We start from the raw sequence: 19,859 nt of genomic DNA, 5'->3' as shown, positions 1-19,859 counted from the left end.
CCTAATCAAACACACCTGAGCATGCTAATCAATGTCTTCAGGATCATTAGAAAATCACATGTAGGTGAGTTTGATCAGGGTTGGAGCTAAACTCTGCAGCGCATTGGCCCTCCAGGGAAAGATTTGAGGAACCCTGCACTAGAGCAACAATGAGGAGTGAAAACAATCAAACAAACAAACAAAAAGACATCTATTTACAACTGCAGGAGTGATAATTGCTGCTACAGGGAATACGATGTTCTTTACTATTAGACAATGATCAATTATTACCAGAAGAAAGCCCAAACCAATGAAAATTAGATAGACAGTTGTGTTGTGTTGGCGTATCTGCATGGTGTGGATGATGATGGTGTTGTGATATGTTGTGTTGTTTGCACGGCTTGTCTAGCACAGTTGTTTTAATGCAACTAATGAAAGCGCTCATCATGATAATTGCTGTGGCGTTTGCTCCTGTATGTGCGTGAGTCTGAGGATTCAAGCGCCTCGCATCTCTCTGTGCCGCTTATTGTCTAGTCACAACACTTCAGTGAAAGAAAGCACACAGGTTGTCATTACTTACTTTAATTACATATTTGTAGTCTTATTACGAATGATTAATCGGTGCAAGTTATTTCAAATCAAAAAGTGCTTGTTACTGCAATTTTTCATAAAAATACAACAACTTGCTCTGCCTCTGAAATGTTCTTTTCATCATCTGACATCAAGCCATTTTAATTTTCACCCACTCTACTCCAAACACCTCTCAACAATTTGCACAATACAATCACTACCCAGTGGATAAAATCGAGTCTCACCCAATATATTTTTTCTCATTTGATCATCCAGATTCACTCTGAAATATATCACATTACCAGTAAAATGCCTTACACACAACTTCAAGCTCATGTATTGATTCTCACGCAGCTGGAAATAAGACACACATAAACATCATGACAACAGCAAAGTGTAGGGCTGGTGCACACTTAATTTACACAAGAACCAAAGCCTAAAACCTAAGCTTTCCTAAAACTTTACTATTATTATTTTGCTGACATGCAACTAAGAACTGCCATTTCCTTAAGGACATGCAAATCTAGTTATACTGTATCTAGAATGATGTCAAGTAAAATAGCCAGCAGGTAAAATGTGCTATATAAGGTTGGTGAGTCACATTTCTTTAAGATTCAATATCCAAACACTACAAACTATTCTAAACAGTTGCCACAATAGTAAAATGATGTGATTGCTCTGTATTTGCTAAGGTGCGCAGGACAAATAATTTTACAAAGGACAGAATGGAAAACGTAAGATACCCTGACACGATAACAGCAATTCATTTCACATATCATTCTTTGTTCACAATGGTGGTTTGAATCACTGGCCTATTTTACTGTAACTGAACATAGTGGTGTTGACAGGCACCGTAAGAGACTTTTGACATTTAAATAGCTTTTGGGCTTAAAAAGTTGTTTTTTTGTTACATATTCTAACATAAAATATCTCAATTGCAGAAGTATGGAGAAATGAAGAAAAAAGTAAAACTAATTCACTTTAAACTTCAAATTCATGTATAAATTAAAATATTGCAATGCAGTGTTTATGAAAAGGCTGAGAAACATACATCTAAGACCACTTGCGGAGAACACATGAAAGCATAACTTAATTCAAGGACAGGAAGGCATTAATAAATTATTGCATAATATCTACGGATGCTGAATGATACAGCACACAAAGATATATATGCCTGGTTATGGCACGCCACTTTAACATTTAATTACTTTTGAATAATAAGTTTGAACTACAAAATAGGTATTCTGACTAGTTCATGAGATATGGCAAGTAAACAATTAAATGCAGCTAGTAAAACTTAAAAAGATACCAGTAACAACTGGAATAGAATCGGAAGAAAAGAGTTCACATCTTCATGAAATTCAATGGCAAAAATATGTAATTTGCTACCAGGATAGAAAACATACTGAATTAATGAATAACTAGACTAATTAGAAAGATACTAATCACTACAAGAATGCATACTAAAAAACAGTTACTAGGGAAAGAAAACGATATTGGACTACTTCAAATAAGTAGTCCATAAAAAGATATCAGTTCGTTTAAAGAAAACCCGGCTTGCCATAATCTGATCGCTTATCGCTATTGTAATCTAAAAGTCACATTAGTAGAAACAATCGATATCACCAGCCATATCAACTACTACAAAGTCTACAGCTCTACTAAATCTCTACAACTTATCACATTTGACAGGAGCTGCAAAAACATCACTCACAAGCACGAGGAGGAAACTTACCTAAGAGCAGGACACGCGCGCTGGCAGACATCACGTCTCCGGACTGAGAATCCTACAGAAACGTCTCCTCTGCTCCTCAAAACGAGCACATTGGGTCATTGAAATGGTCCCTCAGTTTTGTTCTGACCATGAACGGAGCGATATCACCGGCTGAGACCATCAAAAGCATCTCCAAACGTCCTGAGGCTCCTTCAAAAACGGCCGTTTCCTCCGAAGAGAAGTTCTCATTGACTTCAACTAGGATGCGTATCTACGATCTCCGTTCTCTCCTCCGCCTCTTGCTCTGTGTAGGAAGGAACCACAGGCTGGTAAAGGCGTGTGAGGGGATGGGGAGAGCTCGGCAGTTAAAGGAGAACACTTTCCTTTGCATATTTCCTTACGGGACACGTGTAGATAGATGACCATTGGATGCGAGTCTCTTTACTGCTCCTGCAATGAAACGATTGTACTTAAAAAAAAGTGAAAGTGAAAGTGACGTGACATGTGGCCAAGTATGGTGACCCATACTCGGAATTAGTGCTCTGCATTTACCCATCCAAAGTGCACACACACAGCAGTGAACACACACAAACCGTGAACACACACCCGGAGCATTGGTGTGTGTATATATATAAAGTATATATATATAGTATAAAGTATATATATTATAAAGTATATTACTTTATAATAACCAAACTTTATAATAACCAAAATTTAAATAAACGCCATTAACAAACATTGCACTTAACGGAGCAGTAACCATTGCATATTCAAATTAATATAGCCTATAAATAAAAACGTGAAGCTAAATTTAATAACATTTTAAATTAATTAATGATATAAGCACTATAGGCTATGCTGCTAACACAGTAGTCAATTAAACATGTTAGTCTAAAATGTTAGGCCTATCAGTTGATAGGATGGATTTTAAGGGAAAGAGTAGTTAATTTGGCTGCTCATATCTATAGTTTAATGTAACGTGGCAATTAAAGAAATGGGCTACTTCACCTGAAAATGTAAATTCAAGTTCCAAACAGTAAAACACCATTAACGTAGTCCATATTGCTTCATATTCTAAATCTGTAGACGTGATAGTTTTGTGCGAAGAACAACATGAAAATGAAGACGTAGGCTATTTACTCATAATCTCCTTTGACGTTTTTGGCGGCAAATCATTTTCGATCTCGGATGTCACGAGATCAACAATTCGCAATAGATCACAGATGTGGACACTATGAACTGTCCTGGGTAAATATTATTTTAATGAAATCTAGAATGTTCCACAGAAAAACATATCAGAATTAACATGATGGATGGTATGACTGGTTTTTCTTTTATATTAGTTTTATTAGATTAGATTAGATTCAAATTTATTGTGTCTGAAGTGCAAGAACAATGCTAATGAAATGCAGTTAGCATCTAACCAGATGTGCAAATAGCCAAGAGAAGTATTCATTTAAGAATTTTTTTGGTTAAGTATTCGTTTAAGGACATTTAGTATCTGTTAGTAAAATGTGAAAGGTGGTGCACAGATCTGTTTTAATAAAAAAATAATAATAAATAAATAAATAAACCCACTTATAAATAGATATAAAGATTCATAGATTTAATATGTCACACCTGCAACTCGAATGAAAGAGTAAAGGTGGTGCAGTTACCATTCTTTGTCAACTTTCCTTTTTTAATTCTTATTTGTATTTAATTTTAATTTTTTATTTTTTTTTTTTTTAATTTGGGGGGGGGGGGTGTTGCTTCAGGGTTCAAGTTGGTCAAGCTAATTAACCGCATTGACCAACAGAAAGCCGCTTTGTTTGTGCTTCAGACATCGCTACACTATTGACAATGGACAATGTAAATTTTTTGGCTGCATGTAACCACACCTTATGAAAACATCAATGTCCCAGCATATGAAGAGGAACTGTTTCTAAAAGCCAGACATGTTGTTACACTGCACTGACTAAGATTTCACAATGGGACACTTGCTATTCAACAGCTTTTATAGGACTGAAACAGCAAAAATGTACAAGTTAGCAAAAAACAGTGGGATGTATACACACACACACACATATAAGTCCACCTCTGAATGGCTGAAGAAAAACAAAATTAAGACTTTGGAGTGGCCTAGTCAAAAGTCCTGACCTGAATCCTATTGAGATGCTGTCATGACCTTAAAAAGGCGGTTCATGCTCGAAAACCCTCCAATGTGGCTGAATTACAACAATTCTGCATAGATGAGTGGACCAAAATTCCTCCACAGCGCTGTAACAGACTCATTGCAAGTTATCGCAAACGCTTGATTGCAGTTGTTGCTGCTAAGGGTGGCCCAACCAGTTATTAGGTTTAGGGGGCAAACACTGTTTCACACAGGTCCATGTAGTTTTGGATGTTGTTTTCCCTTAATAATAAAAACCTTAATTTAAAAACTGCATGTTGTGTTCACTTGTGTTATCTTTGACTAATATTTAAATTTGTTTGATGATCTGAAACATTAAAGTGTGACAAACATGCAAAAAAATAAGAAATCAGGAAGGGGGCCAACACTTTTTCACACCACTGTATATACTCATATGTGATCATCTGATGGCTAACCCTGACCCTACATGTCAATCAAAATGCAAATAACCACAAGTACAATGTCCTCAGTTTCTTTTCAAAGGCGGCTGCATTTTGGTTTGTGTACTGCTGAAGCTTTCTGACTACATCTGCAGTGATGGAACCAACAAATAGTTTTTCATTATAATGCATTATGGGATTATTTTTAGTTGCACGGAAAACTTCAAAGAGTAACAGTGGCCTGTTTTTTCTCTGATTATTCATGAAGGTCTCCTGAAAAGGAGCAGTGAAGGAGGACAGGACTTATTGCCATGACCTGATTACAGTTTGCTGCAGATGCCAATTTTACAGAATTTTCATATTTTGGACCTTAAAGCATCTGACAGCTTGAAAAACGAGTGCAAGAATTTCCAGACTGGTTTGGTTATTTGTGGTTTAGCCCACCACAAAAAGTACAATATGTTTCACTCCACTATCAATCAACTATTTTGAGTTCTAAAGATTGAGGACAAAGTTCTTTGCCGTGATTATTAATTCATCACGGCCTCAGTTACAAGGCACTCAAGTTTAGCAACTAAATTTAGGTCAGACAGAAAAGAAATGTCTAAAAACAAAATGTCCACGTGTCCCTACAAGAAATTCTAAAGCTTCTTTAGAACATATCGAGGTCATTGCATTATTCATGAAGGCCTTAAAACTTTAAAACAATCCATTCATTCATTCATTTCCAAGACTTGAAAAATGTCAGGGGCAAAACTGGTGATGGTGCGTTGAACAGCCAATAAGACTTCAGCCTCAGATTTAGATGGAAATTAGCTTTCTTTCTGAATTGTTACCCAGCGGTCTTCTGACAAACACATTAAAGTGCGGATAGACAACAACTCTCTACCAAAACCTCCTCTGGTTTTAGCGTTTCAGACTGAGAAGTTAAACCCCTCATCACCAGGGAGAGCGCCGTAAATCTGCAAGCTCTCTACTGCTGCAGAATACCCATAATTCAGAGGCAAGTGTTCATTCATCAAACCACTCAATTAATAACCTTCCCTGAGAGTATAGCAGGGATTAATGAAGATCCTTCTCTGGTACGACATTGGAGGAATTTGAAAGATATCCTAACTTGAAAGTGGGAATATGATTTTTTTCCCACAGATTTTCCCATGTACTCAATCTTTCTGGCTTGTGGTGTTGCTAGAATCTGTGATGATGAAAAACTGGAGGTCTGCACCACAGTCTCAAGCTCTGATGATACTGGTTCATCTTTGTATTTTCCCTTGATTCAATCTGAAAGCACAATCAGGACACAGCTATGAAGTGGCTGCCTAGATGATCAGAGTGAATCAAAGCTTTTATGGACCATTTCTGAAACGGAATTATTCTTAGAAGTCTGCTTGGGGACAATGCAACCTTAATATCCCCGGGAACACCAACTAAATGAAAGGAAAGCCAAAAAATCCAAGGCCCTGCAATTCAATTCCCTTCAAAGATGAGGTCTATTTTCTCAAAGACCATTTTCACTGCCTCAGAGAAAGAACAAGAAAAATGAGTGTCTTGTTCCAAAAACTTAGTGAGCTTCTTTGCTGTCTACATTCTAGAGAGCCCTAAAATAAAATAAAAAACAGAAACAGATAAATGCCAGTCAGTTTTCTATATGCAAGACAAGAAACAATATCAGAGTGAACAGAACCCATTCCAAACATATCAGCACATTATTGTACACATACACCGCTGTGGTGCGAGCTTTAATTAAAGTGATTGCTTTCAGGGATGTCTGGAGTTTTATTTTTTTCCTGCAACTGATGTGCGTTAAATCAGAAAAATTTAGTGTTTGTGTCAAACTGAGTGGAAACAGACGCTCAACATGAGAGCGAGTATTAGGAAAGTCAATCATTTTATTTTGAAAAAAAGGAAGCCCAAACACAATAGACAGGAAACTAAGCATGAAATTATCCAAATACAAGATATAAACAATACATGACAATGGAGAGTATTAAAAACACTGATATAACTTGAATATGGCATTAGCTGCAGTTTAGAAAATGTCTTGTATGAATATTTATAATCTGAAAAACAGGAAAAAATAGATGCATTTTAATATTACTAACAAAATATTTAAAAAAAAGAGTAATTTATAAGTGTCGATATACATCACACTGTAAAAAAAAAAAAATGTGGTAAATATAAACTGTTTGAAGTAAAAAAATGATGTAATATAAATGATTCAACATGACACCAATGAATGCCATTTTTAATGCCCATAAATAGCAGTAACACTGTACATCAAGGTATCAATAAAATATTTTATTTAATAAAAGAGTTTATTTATGAATACATTACATTCTGAGTTTGAGTATGTTTTACTGATGTCTACAGTGTAAAAATACGTATTAGGTAACTTGTTGTAAAATCTAAACTAACTGGTTTTATACCAGTCAAAAATATGAATGAAGCAACATGACTGCATTAGGTTACACCAATGAAGGTCATTTGTAATGGCCAGATCAGATAGAAATAGCAACAACACTGTACAACAAGGTATTAATAAATGTATTTATTAATTTTGGTTAATGTTGTATACATTCAAATTAATGTATTAGGAATGAGCATGACATTTTAGTAAGCAATAAGTATATTTATAAAATAAACACTGAAGCCTATAGATTGCTACCGAAAGAGATTCTTAAGTCAACATGAATTACCTGCACTGATGAATCATCAATAAGACTAAACATGTCTTAAAAAATTCTACTTAGACAAGTGTAGAATGAATAAAATGACCAAACATCTTCGCAAGCCATGCAAACAATCAAGATATCTGACGGGATTATTTCCAAATGTCAGACTAGGTTTTGCACTAATTAACCTCAAGTGATTATCTTAGCAATTTTCTTTATCAGTAGGTGTGCAATGTATGTGTAAGCTTCAGCATTCATGGCATTTTTATGTGAGATGAGTAATGGCCAAACCTTGCTTAACAGCCCCCTCCCCCCATTTCCAGCAGTGCATTATGGGAACTACAGTGAGATGTGATCCCACATCATCAGACAAACCTTCCTTAACTGACAGGCACATCAATCTCCCCGCACACGCATGTCATTGTTTAAATTGGGTTATTTAAATTAATTAAATACTGCAACGGCATGAACTGCCAACATCATTAGACTTGCAGATGATGTTGCTGCAGTGGTCTGGTCCTAATGGCCATGGATTTCACGTCTCTCAAAGCAATGTGGGAATATTCTGCTCACATTGTTTGCCCTCACTAGCTGAACGAGTGATGAGTTACTTGGGAAGGATATGAGAATAATATTTAAGGAGAATTAGTTTCGCATTAGCCCATTGGTCGGCTGCTGCTGTCATGTCTTTCCAAACAAACCGGCCCTTAATTAAGTCCAAGCAAACAGTTGGCTACAGTAAATGTGAATCAGAAGTGTGTGCTCTGAACACATTAGTCAAAGTTGGAATGTTTAACTTTGGCTAATGTGAAATGAAAAATGTTCACTTCAAAAATTTTAGAACAGTAATCATTTTTAGACCCAGCAATTAATTTTTGTCCTGCATATAGACATTTTTCCCCCTCAGGGACCATACATGCATACAGATACTGTAATACACCATAATATATATTCAAATAATTATTAAAAAAAAATTAAGTATAAATACATTTACATAAAGTTATAAATAACTATAAAAAAAAGTTTGCAAAGGAGAGTGTGACTTACTTTTCCAAGATAGACAATGATATTCAAGTCTTCTAGGGGTCATCTGGACGTATGCATTGGATCCCAATCAGTAGATTCTGTTAAACTGCAAAAAAAAAAAAAAATTGGTGTAGAAACAATTTTCACTTAAAAATTGTTAGCAAATTTCACAAATAATTACAAAGATAAAGCAAGCAACACATTGAAATAATTGTGAAATTTTGAAGTAGAAAGACTGAAATAGTATTTTCTTGTAAAACCTTATTGAATGCACACAAAAATAAAAGTGATAGTTCTTTGATATGTTAATGCCAGTCCATCAAGATTGAAAATGTCTGTTGGGGTTCTGTACAAAGAAATCCGATTATTTCCTGACCTCTTGTGCTGTTCAAAGAACTTCTGTTGTACGTTTCAGTGGATGTAAGACACTGGTTAAAGAGGACAATAAACCGCTGACCCAAATTTCCTGCAAAAATAGCTCTGAATCTCCTGTGAAACCACAAATGGGACCCCTGGATTGCAGCCGAGTCTGAGACATGTTACAGTTATCAAATGACTCAGTACAACAGAGAGCCACACTGCCAGGCTTTGTGCAGCTAAACGTGCTGTTTATTTCCAATACCCTGCTGTTTAACTGAATAAAAGGTTTCCAGAACAACATTTTTCCTACTTTCTAACTGTGAAGTGAAAACTGAAACGCAAACATTGCTTTGAAATCAACAAAAACTGCAGAGTAAGAATATCCAACAAACTATTTAAATATGTAAAACGTTGCATGTTCAATTTGGTTATTAAACATATAATTTTGTAATATATGTAGGCTATACACACACACTATATATATATATATATATATATATATATATATAATTTTGGTACAGTCTGATTAAATGAGCCAAATAGGCAATCTGTCATGGTATGGTGTGTACAAACGCACAAAGAAAATTAAGGTTCCAAAAAGTCTTTAATCCAACTCATAGGTAATACAAACACATGGTAGCATCGACAAGACCGGACAAAACTCAAATGAAACACAAGGACTTAAATACATGGAACAAACAAAGGGAACTACTTAGGACACAGCTGTATGGAATAACTAATCAAATCACTAACCAAGGTAACAAATTACGAAACTGACAGGCAGGGAGAAAGCGAAGACAGAAAACAAACTCAATCTGAACATAACTGAGACAATATCACTATCGGTTAATTTATTGCACTTGAAATAAAAATAAAAAGTTCTGAACTCTGAAATTCTAGTTCACCATTAAAGTAATTTGGGGGAAGAATCCACAGTTTAAGTTTCAGCATGAACTTTTCACCCCCTCCATGAAGCACATGGCTGCCGGACACAATTCACTTCAAATAGAGATTCAGTTTGCTTCAGTACTGTAATAGCAGCTCTCACATCCACTCCACTGACACCAGCGGCCCTTCCACACAGATGAGATCCCAGATTACAGCTCTGCTCTGACCATGCAGGACACACAGCAGTAGCTGCATGCTAACCCTAAAAGCATTGACAGAGAGACCAAAGACATGCCACACCAGTCTGATTTTACTCCTTCTGCTCTGACAGAACACAATTGATTTTTCCATGAACCAAATACTAATGGATGCCACCCACTTTTTACCTACTGATCTGACATGTGCAGACATGTCCATGAATATCATGTCTACACTTTAATTGAATGATGTAACAAAGTGCACAAGTTTGCACTAGTTTTGACTTTTTTTAGACAATGTATTTGCACTTCAATCTATATGTCGGTGGCTAGATGGATGGATGGATGGATGGATGGATGGATGGATGGATGGACGGACGGACGGACAGACAGACAGACTAACAGGGTTCGTAAGATTTTGTAATGTTTTGAAAGAAGAAAATACAAAAATACAGTAAAAACAGTAATATTATGAAAACATTTTAAAACAGTTTTAAATTTTAATGTTTTAAAATTTATTTATGTGATGCAAAGCTGAATTTTCAGCATCATTACTCCAGTCTTCAGTGTTCTAATATTCTTTTCAATATTCTAATATTCAATTTTATGTCGATGGATAGATGGATGGATGGATGGACGGACGGACGGACGGACGGACAGACAGACAGACTAACAGGGTTCGTAAGATTTTGTAATGTTTTGAAAGAAGAAAATACAAAAATACAGTAAAAACAGTAATATTATGAAAACATTTTAAAACAGTTTTAAATTTTAATGTTTTAAAATTTATTTATGTGATGCAAAGCTGAATTCTCAGCATCATTACTCCAGTCTTCAGTGTTCTAATATTCTTTTCGATATTCTAATATTCAATTTTTTTTAGGATTCTTTGATGAAGCTAAAAAGAACAGCATTTTTATGAAACAAATATTCTTAATGCATTTACTGCCACTTTTGATCAATTTAATGCATCCTTAATAAATTAAATGATTTATCTTTTTCTAAGTAAATAAATAAATAAATTCTTACTGAACCCAAACTTTTGAAAGGTAGTGTGTAATTTTTAATATTTATTAAAATGATCTATTATAATATAAGTAAATAGAGTAAATTTTGACTTCATAACGACTTCAAACTCTTTTGCTGTCTACTGATTCTGCATGCATCAATTATTTTATATCACATAAATATTACACGATATCGAGGCTGACATGAGAAACATCACATGAGCAATGATTTCTGGTCTAAGTAATGGGAACGAGAGAGAGAGAGAGAGAGGAAGTGACAGTGAGAGGTCCAGACTAGTTGTGATTCAGTGCTGAATTTGTCACCCTGTAACTGATCCATCTCAGACACATTCTGTGGCTCTGGCTCCAGCGCAGCTACAGAAGTCACCTTGAAGCTCAGTTTCTTGCACAGCTGCACTGAAATACACATGAAAACAATACTGAGGCAATTTGCCTGCACTATGACAGTCGAGATTATTAATAACACCTACTGTACACAAGAGAGAATAAAGACATTACAATCAGTTAACAACAGTTGTGCTGTAACGTTCAATAAGAATCCTGATCAATAGGTGCAATTACATTGTCTGATATCCCAGATGTTTGTGTACCTCAGAGAGAGTTGCATTTTTAAAGAGCGTTGTAGGTGTTTTGAGAGTGTGAGGGTAGATATTGACTCATGTATGGCGTGTTGAATTGACTCTGACTTAAGGGAGCAGTCCCTGAAGGACACACCATAAAGCAGATGGTCAGCAAAAATGCAGCAATTCGGTGTGATAAACACACACACACACACACACACCTGGTATGAAGCAATGCTACAAAAACACCAGTACAAGCACACAAACCAATCTCAGTAAGATGGAAGAGAAAGGGGCAGAGCCAGAGACATATTCCTTCAAGTCCTGCGGGGAAGTTCTGAAGTGTTAACTAATAAAAGTATGTATGTTCAATAGATTTTGGTCAAAAAATAGACACTTGGACAATATTTTAATTTTTTTGCACTTTTTTTTTATTTTTTATATAATTAGACAAAAATCCCAAGATAGGAAGACCTTTAGTACTACAAAATGAAGAGCAAAGGATGTGCATTAGGAGTTTAAATTATGTTTTATGTATTGTGGAAGCAATCTTTTTCCAATTTATCATATTTTTTGCACCTTGTTGATATGTGAGTGTACACATATCAATTCCAATTCCAGTAACTTCTTTTTACGTAAAGTTTATTAATGACACAAACTAGAAAATGTTAATCGGTGTCATTCCATCATTCCTCTCTTACTTAACGAAAACAAGTCTTTGCCGTCCTTGAAAATGATGTTACCATCCTTAATAATTATATTATATCACACTTAATAAATTATTTCATATCTATATAAAGAAACAAATAATTTATGGCTCTTACATCTATGTTGTCATTGTTGTGCCGCCACAGGAAATGTAATTGTCGCCTCGTCAACAAGCTAAATGAGTAGTGTTTTCTGGGAAGGTTTATAACTATTCTTTATAAAAAGTACACATAAATCGTACAGCCAACATTCACATTTTAACTTAATTATAACTATTAGTTTCACCCTGATTATTTAATAGAGCAGTTTTGAAACTGTTGAAGCAGTTTGAATGTTGAGCCATCAGTTTGAGTTTCAACTTTATTTTTTACATTGTTTAACGGTGCAATTACATGTGAAGAACTTAATACTTAATGCTTTTGATGAAAATGGTGAAGAAATTAATACTTTTTTTTAGCAAGGACATAAATGAACAATTTTCTGTTTTTACTGTATTTTTGATCAAATAAATGCAGCCTTGGTGAGCTTTTTTTTTTGACAAAAACAAACAACCATACAAAAAAACGTAACTTTAAACTTTTGAACAGTAGTGTACATCAATAGATTTGTGTTTTCCCCTCATTTTTAATTCGATTACATCAAATTGCAATAATATTGCATGACTAGGAATTCAATAGTGAAGACATTTTTAAATTCTCATGGAAAAAATGAATGAGGAAAAAAAATATTTCCAGATCCAAGACAACTTATAAAAACTGGTTAGACAACTATGGGCATAAAGACAACCACAAGGCAACATTTCAACAACATTCATGTGTGCTTAACTTACACTCACAGAAACCTTTTTAAAAGGTACACCTGTGTACCTTATTTAACCCTGCAGAGTGTACCTTAAAGTACAATTTTGCACCTAAATGGTACATAGTATCTTTTGCAAGGGTACCACCCTATTGACAGCTTTTGTACCATAAGGCAGAATGAGAGAAATAAGTTCAAAACATTTAGTCCAAAGATGAATCAGACTTGAATTCCATATTGAATGGATCGGAATGAGAGTGTGTGAGAAATCCTCTATAGACCAATCCAGTGCAAGCACACAGGGCTCCATGCCCACTGCAGCTGGCACATGGGATGCTCTGCAGTTCACCCACTCAACCCACGCAGGAACTCTTAAAAACCATCTGCCAGATCATCCAGTGAGGAAAGCACAGAAAGTTAGATGCTCAGTTAAAGCAGTGGGACTGCAAAGCAATCTGGAGTCAGTGAGACACAAGATCGTTATTGATCAGTCAGTGGCCACAGGCCCAGATGGGAAGGGCACACAGACACTTGAACTATTAACGAGAGGCTTTCAAATGGTTTTACTCTGCAGTGCCTTTATCTCCAGTGAATGGAGAAATTTATTTTTAAAAATCACATGGAAGCAAAGATTAAAATAGGTCACAGGTGATAAAATATTGAATACTGAACTATGAGATGTTAAAAGCGACGGGGAGTGACAGCAGACAATAGCAGTTGTCATGGTGATATGGACACACTGGAATGCTGAGTACACAGGGATATATTCAATTCAGCAAACCTGGAGGGAAACCAGCGCTGTCCATCAAAAAGCCATTTCAGAGCATCCCATAAAAACAACAACACCAGACCAGCAGTGTGGAGATCACTCTAGGACAAATACCCCAAGCTCCTGCAAATCATTACAGAGGAAACCTTATGTGTGTGTGTGTGTGTGTGTGTGTGTGTGGGTGTGAGAGAGAGAGTGAGTGTATACAAAAAATGTATCACATTTTCCACAAAAATATTAAGCAGCACAATTGTTTTTAACATTGATAGTAATAAGAAATATTTCTTGAGTGCTAAATAAGCATATTAGAATGATTTCTGAAGGAATCATGTGATACTGAAGACTGGAGTAATGATGCTGAAAATTCAGTTTTGCCAACACAGAAATAAATTACATTTTAAAATATATGAAAAAAGAAAGCAGTATCACTCGATTATTGCAAGTGGTTCATCCATGGTTTGTTTCATTCTTGGTCTGAACAGGCTTTAAAGTCAACATGAAATGGCATTTGCAAACCATTTACTTTCGTAATGTGACATATTTCTAAGAAACAGAACCAAACAAGATATTCAATGATTTTGGTTACTTTATCCACCTGGAATTGAGTGGATAAGGACAATGCGGTGTTAAATACCACAAATCCGAATTGAGTAAACCTCGCTATTTGTTTACTTTAAGTAACAGAACAATAGGTCTTGAGGACATCAGCCAAAAAGTCTTTTTAGAGGCTGCGCAATTTAACATTTGTTTCCTTGGAGTAATGTGGAGTGATAAATCCTGTACAATAAAACCAGTATATATTATGAAATAAATCGGGTAAATTTTGCTTTTATTTTTAACTCTGTCCTCAGTGTCCAATAGGAAAACATTGAATAAAAGACCAAACACTACATCCTGCTCCAGTTTTTCCTCTTAATCTGAATACTGACCATCTAATCATTCACAGGAACCCTGAACAAGAGAAAGAAAACCACTCAAAGAATCCTCAGAATGATAAATGCTAAATATGAACACACTCATACTGCAGTTTCTATCATCAAAGACATGCTGACATTGAATTTTCACTCAATATGTGGCAAGACTGAAAATATACGATATATACCATATATAATATTCATTTATTGCTGACTGAAGAGAAGCTCCTCAACCTGAATCCTCATATTACCAATTACTCTTTTGATGTTTATGGCTCTTGTAATGACAGCCATTAGTCGGAGCACACTGACCTTCAGTAAACAGACCACTAAATGTGTTCTGCTTACACTAAACAGATCTGTTAAATTGGACTAGGCCATATAAAGAGATTAATCGCACAGCTAATACTGGACATCAGACCCGGCACAATCCCTCCTGCAGGGCAGCTGAGGTGGAGCGCTGACCACAGCATTGTCTGCATTGAGAGTCAACCTTTTTTTTTTTATAAACGGCACTAATGTGTCAAAGCCACTGACAGGTTTGGCCCTTCTGTTTTTTCCCCCCGAGCGGTCCATCTATCCGTGTTTCCTGTCCCATACAGACATACTGCAGAATGACATCCTGACTGTCTTTGGCTGGCCCTGCATCATTTAAAACCTCCTGTTCCCCTGCGAGAACCTTTACAGACATGCTGCAACCTTCCTTCAATGCTCGTCTCTCCTCACAACTGCTTTGTTCCAAACGATGCACTCAAATGAGCATTTCTGTCCTAATGCCGGCATCCTTGTTGTGCTGGCTGTTTCAAGTGCATGTCAATATTCAATCCATAACATCACTTACAAGATGAGACAATCACAGAACAGAAAATCACGTCAGCATCTTTCCTCAGCTCTCTCTCTCTCTCTCTTGTTGGCATGCAGCACTCTGTGTGTGCATTACACTGCCTGAACTTTCATCCACTGCTCTTCGCCTACAAAATCAATGGGACATAATTTTTTAGTAGCTCTAAAGAGGTTGAGAGTAAATTGTGTGCGTGTGGGTTGGGGGTGTCCTGAATGAAGTGGAATATTCACTACATTAAAAAAAAATATTTGCTTAATCAGTATTTTGGGTCCCACTTTATATTAAGTGGCCTTAACTACTATGCACTTACATTTAAATTAATAATTTGGTACAATGCACTTATTGCGTACATACATGTTTTTACATAGTACTTATATTTTAGAAATACCTGCATGTGATTACATATGTACATGTATAATTACACTGTTAACCCATCCTTACACCTTAACCCACCCTTAAACCTACCCATACCTTCAAACCTGTCCCTAACCTTTACAATTAATTTAGTCAGCGAAAATATTGGAGATCTTTGTACTTTTGTCAATTAAAAACAGGTTAAAGAAAAATTAAATTAAGCAATCACAGATTCACAGATTCTATTGTATTTTACACACACACACACACACACACAGTATATGCATATGTACTTACATTTAAATTAATAATTTGGTACAATGCACTTATTGCGTACATACATGTTTTTACATAGTACTTATATTTTAGAAATACCTGCATGTGATTACATATGTACATGTATAATTACACTGTTAACCCACCCTTACACCTACCCATACCTTCAAACCTGTCCCTAACCTTACACCTTTCCCACCTCAATAGCAGCAAAAGTGTTTTGCAATACAATATGAACACAATAAGTACATTGTACTTATTTTTTAATGCAAGTATATATAGTTAAGGCCACTTAATATAAAGTGGGACCGTATTTTGTTTTGTTTTGCAGTAAATAATAAATAATGAGAGAATTATTCAAAATAAAAATGTATATTATCTGAAATAATGGATTTATTAATTGCATTTGATTAGTTGCAAAAATGCAATTATATACATACATATACTGTGTGTGTGTGTATATATATATATATATTAGTTAATAATTATATATATACACAATTAAAAATCAATTACTGTAGAATAAAAATAAAAAAAAATTATTAAACAAAATAATCTGAAATGTTGCAAAACTGAAAAAAAAAATATATATACACACACACAAATAACTAAAACTGAAATAATTAATGAAAACTATATATATATATATATATATATATATATATAAACTAAGAAAAATTACAAAAACACAACCACTAAAACTTTAAAATTAAAACAGAAAATATAAAAACAAATTCAAAATATTAATAAAAACTAATAGAATCACAATGATAAAACATTCCTGGTTTTAATCATGAATCTAACAAAATGTAATTTACATTCATGCTGAAAACAATATGCAATAATAATAAGAAAAGCAATATGTCAATGACATTAATTCAAGATATATATTCTGAAATATGTTTGATTAATAAATACACATTTGCTTCAAGTAAATTTATTTTAATACAAATTAACTTATCGTAGATTTTTACTGAAAAGATTACTGTAGATGAATCTAAATGATTAATCTAATTAAAATCCGGCTCACATCTAACATCTAACAAGCATTGGTGGTTCAGTAGTAGAATTCTCGCCTGCCACGCGTGAGACCTGGGTCCGATTCCCGGCCAATGCAAGAACAGCCTCCATAGGGGAAGTCGTGGCCTAATGGTTAGAGTCGGACTCATAACCCAAAGGTTGTGGGTTCGAGTCTCGTACCGGCAGGGATTGTAGGTGGTGGGAGTGAATGTACAGCGCTCTCTCCCACCTTCAATACCACGACTGAGGTGCCCTTGAGCAAGGCACCGAACCCCCAACTGCTCCCCGGGTGCCGCAGCATAAATGGCTGCCCACTGCTCCGGGTGTGTGTTCACGGTGTGTGTGTGTTCACTGCTGTGTGTGTGCACTTTGGATGGGTAAATGCAGAGCACTAATTCAGAGTATGGGTCACCATACTTGGCCACGTCACGTCACTTTCACTTTTAACCATGAGGTTAGGGACTATGGACTAGGTTAGGGTGGTATGATTTAGGACCTTTGGATAAACCCAAACAAGATCTGTCGATTTGTGGCAGAACAGACATGAGTCAGACGCACCAGCTGCAGATGACGCTTCAGATGAGATGTTTTATTCCTCCGGTCCCAAAGCCCCCAAAGACACGAGGAACAGCGCAGTGCTTCTCTAATGCTTGAGATGACCTTCAGAGGCTGTTGCAATAAAAGAGAAGAAAGACACAAAGAGCCTGCCAGGTCTTTGTAAGATGTCTAGCACAAGATCACTGTGACTTTAATTCTCTAAATGTCCCGCAACCTTCACCTAATCAGAATGACACCTGGCTTTGTTACCTGCCATGGCTTAAATTATTGGTCTTATGGAAAAATGAACTTCCCTATAGTGAGGCACATCCTCAGGAAACAGTGCCATCTGTGACCACATTATGCACTATATACAGTAAGTTTAATTTTAAATATTTGTTTTCATCAATATCAGCCAATGTGGGTCCCCATTCATTACCATTACATTGTAATCCGTTATATTACTAAAGCTGAATTCCACTCAAATTTTGCTTTAAAACATTTAACTAATAATAATAAAATTTTATGATTTTTTTTTCTAGAAATGCATTACGCATTTCCTATTTAAAATCAATCAACAAATAAAAATCCAACATTTATTTAACCACGAATGGCAATATTTGAGAATCAGTATCGAGATACTATTATAATTTGTAATATTTTAAATTAGTTTTAATTTTATAATTTTGTTATTTTCTGTTTTCATTTTAATTGTAGTTAAAGTTTTAGTAATTTTGTTCGGTTTTGTCATTATTATTATTTTTGTGTGTCTATATAGTTAATTTTATTTCACTTTTAGTTTTAGTTAGTACTTCAAACAGTTAGTTAGTTAGTATTTTAAACAACATACATATATATATATATATATTATAATAATTATCCTGATGAGAATACATCCAGATAGATACACTGCTGAATACATCTGATTTAACAGAGGTATCATTTTCTGACCTGGTTCATTACATTTAAAATGACCTGAAAGTATAAATCTGCATTTGTTTGAATGTGCTTTGTCAGACGTCAGCAAAAGTTTCCAAAAAGAACAACCCTGAATAACCACATGGCCTGTTCCTTTCAACTTCTCTTGTTCCCTGTACATCTAATCCCGTTCTCACTTAGCATGTAACATGGCCTATTTTTCCATTCATTAAAGGAAAATTCCCTCAGGCTCCCGCCGTTTTGATTCTGGCGGTGCTCCTGTTTTCCCCCTGCCTTTTTCTACTGTTTTTTTTTTCTCCCAGAACCTACCTGTTATTTATGAAGCTTCACCTTAAATCAACTGCCATGATGAAACTTCGGGTCATATTTCAAAGGAAGGTTTTGAGTACTGTGAACAGATTTTATGCCAAGTCACTCAAGATGTACACATCAAAGCCTTTCCTGAAGATAAAATTGAGAAATAAATGTTTATTGCCAGATAATATATAATATTTGCACACTCGATGTCTGAATGTCAATACACAACACACATAATAAATAAATTGTATACATTTATAAAACAACAGCTAATACTGTTCAAAGTTTTTAAATATTATTAGTTCTGAAAAACTGTAGAATTAAAATTAATTGTCTTAAATGCTGGGTACACTGTATGTACAAATTATATTTTCTGTCTAAAAAGTATCTGCTTCTACTGACAGTGTGTGTCTATATTGTCAAGTACAGAACATTTCTGTCAGTCGGTGTCTGCGGGTGGAAGGGTCTGAGTGGAGATGAGTGTGCAGCTCCACTGGATAAACTCTCCTCATAAAGGTCTGGACTGGCAGGTAGGACTGGAGAACAATGCTGACATCAGCGCTGACTGACAGCATAATAGAGCTAAATGCTTTAACGCTAGCATGCTTCCACTGGATTGGGTTTACAAAGACAAATGATTGATGCAGAAATTCATGGTGCTTAAGACTCATTTTCCAGCTAAATGTCATCCCATATATACTGCCAAACAGCTCAAATTATGATTACTTACGTTCAGCTACGTTCGGAGTGGAACACAAGCTGACTACCTACTGATTGAATACTGCATGGTATGTACTACTTTTTTTTTTTTTTAAAAACATGAAACAAGCTCTTTATGCGAAAAAGTTGCTGTATA

General features: G+C 35.4%; 1 protein-coding gene, 1 long non-coding RNA gene and 1 other non-coding gene across 3 annotated transcripts in view; 2 read left to right on the top strand and 1 right to left on the bottom strand.

Moving 5' to 3' along the window:
• LOC107679534 (CXADR-like membrane protein) overlaps positions 1-2,584 on the bottom strand; it is a 59,369-nt gene extending 56,785 nt beyond the window's left edge. The window contains exon 1 of the mRNA XM_016475113.1: positions 2,285-2,584. Coding sequence (XP_016330599.1) covers positions 2,285-2,315 — 31 coding nt within the window. The 5' untranslated portion in view covers positions 2,316-2,584. The remainder of the gene's footprint in view (positions 1-2,284) is intronic.
• Positions 1-4,666, top strand: part of LOC107679536 (uncharacterized) — an 18,167-nt gene extending 13,501 nt beyond the window's left edge. The window contains exon 3 of the long non-coding RNA XR_001633064.1: positions 4,608-4,666. This is a non-coding gene — a long non-coding RNA (uncharacterized LOC107679536). The remainder of the gene's footprint in view (positions 1-4,607) is intronic.
• A 12,590-nt stretch (positions 4,667-17,256) lies between these two features.
• trnag-gcc (transfer RNA glycine (anticodon GCC)) lies at positions 17,257-17,327 on the top strand. Its single transcript has one exon. It is a non-coding gene; the product is annotated as a tRNA-Gly (tRNA).
• The last annotated feature ends 2,532 nt before the right edge of the window (positions 17,328-19,859 follow it).

The sequence above is a fragment of the Sinocyclocheilus anshuiensis genome, unplaced genomic scaffold (assembly GCF_001515605.1).
Source record: "Sinocyclocheilus anshuiensis isolate Anshui unplaced genomic scaffold, SAMN03320099.WGS_v1.1 scaffold2218, whole genome shotgun sequence".
Classification (NCBI taxonomy): Eukaryota; Metazoa; Chordata; class Actinopteri; order Cypriniformes; family Cyprinidae; genus Sinocyclocheilus; species Sinocyclocheilus anshuiensis.
The sequence above is the reverse complement of the archived record's forward strand: the minus strand, read 5'-3'. Positions and strand labels throughout refer to the sequence as shown.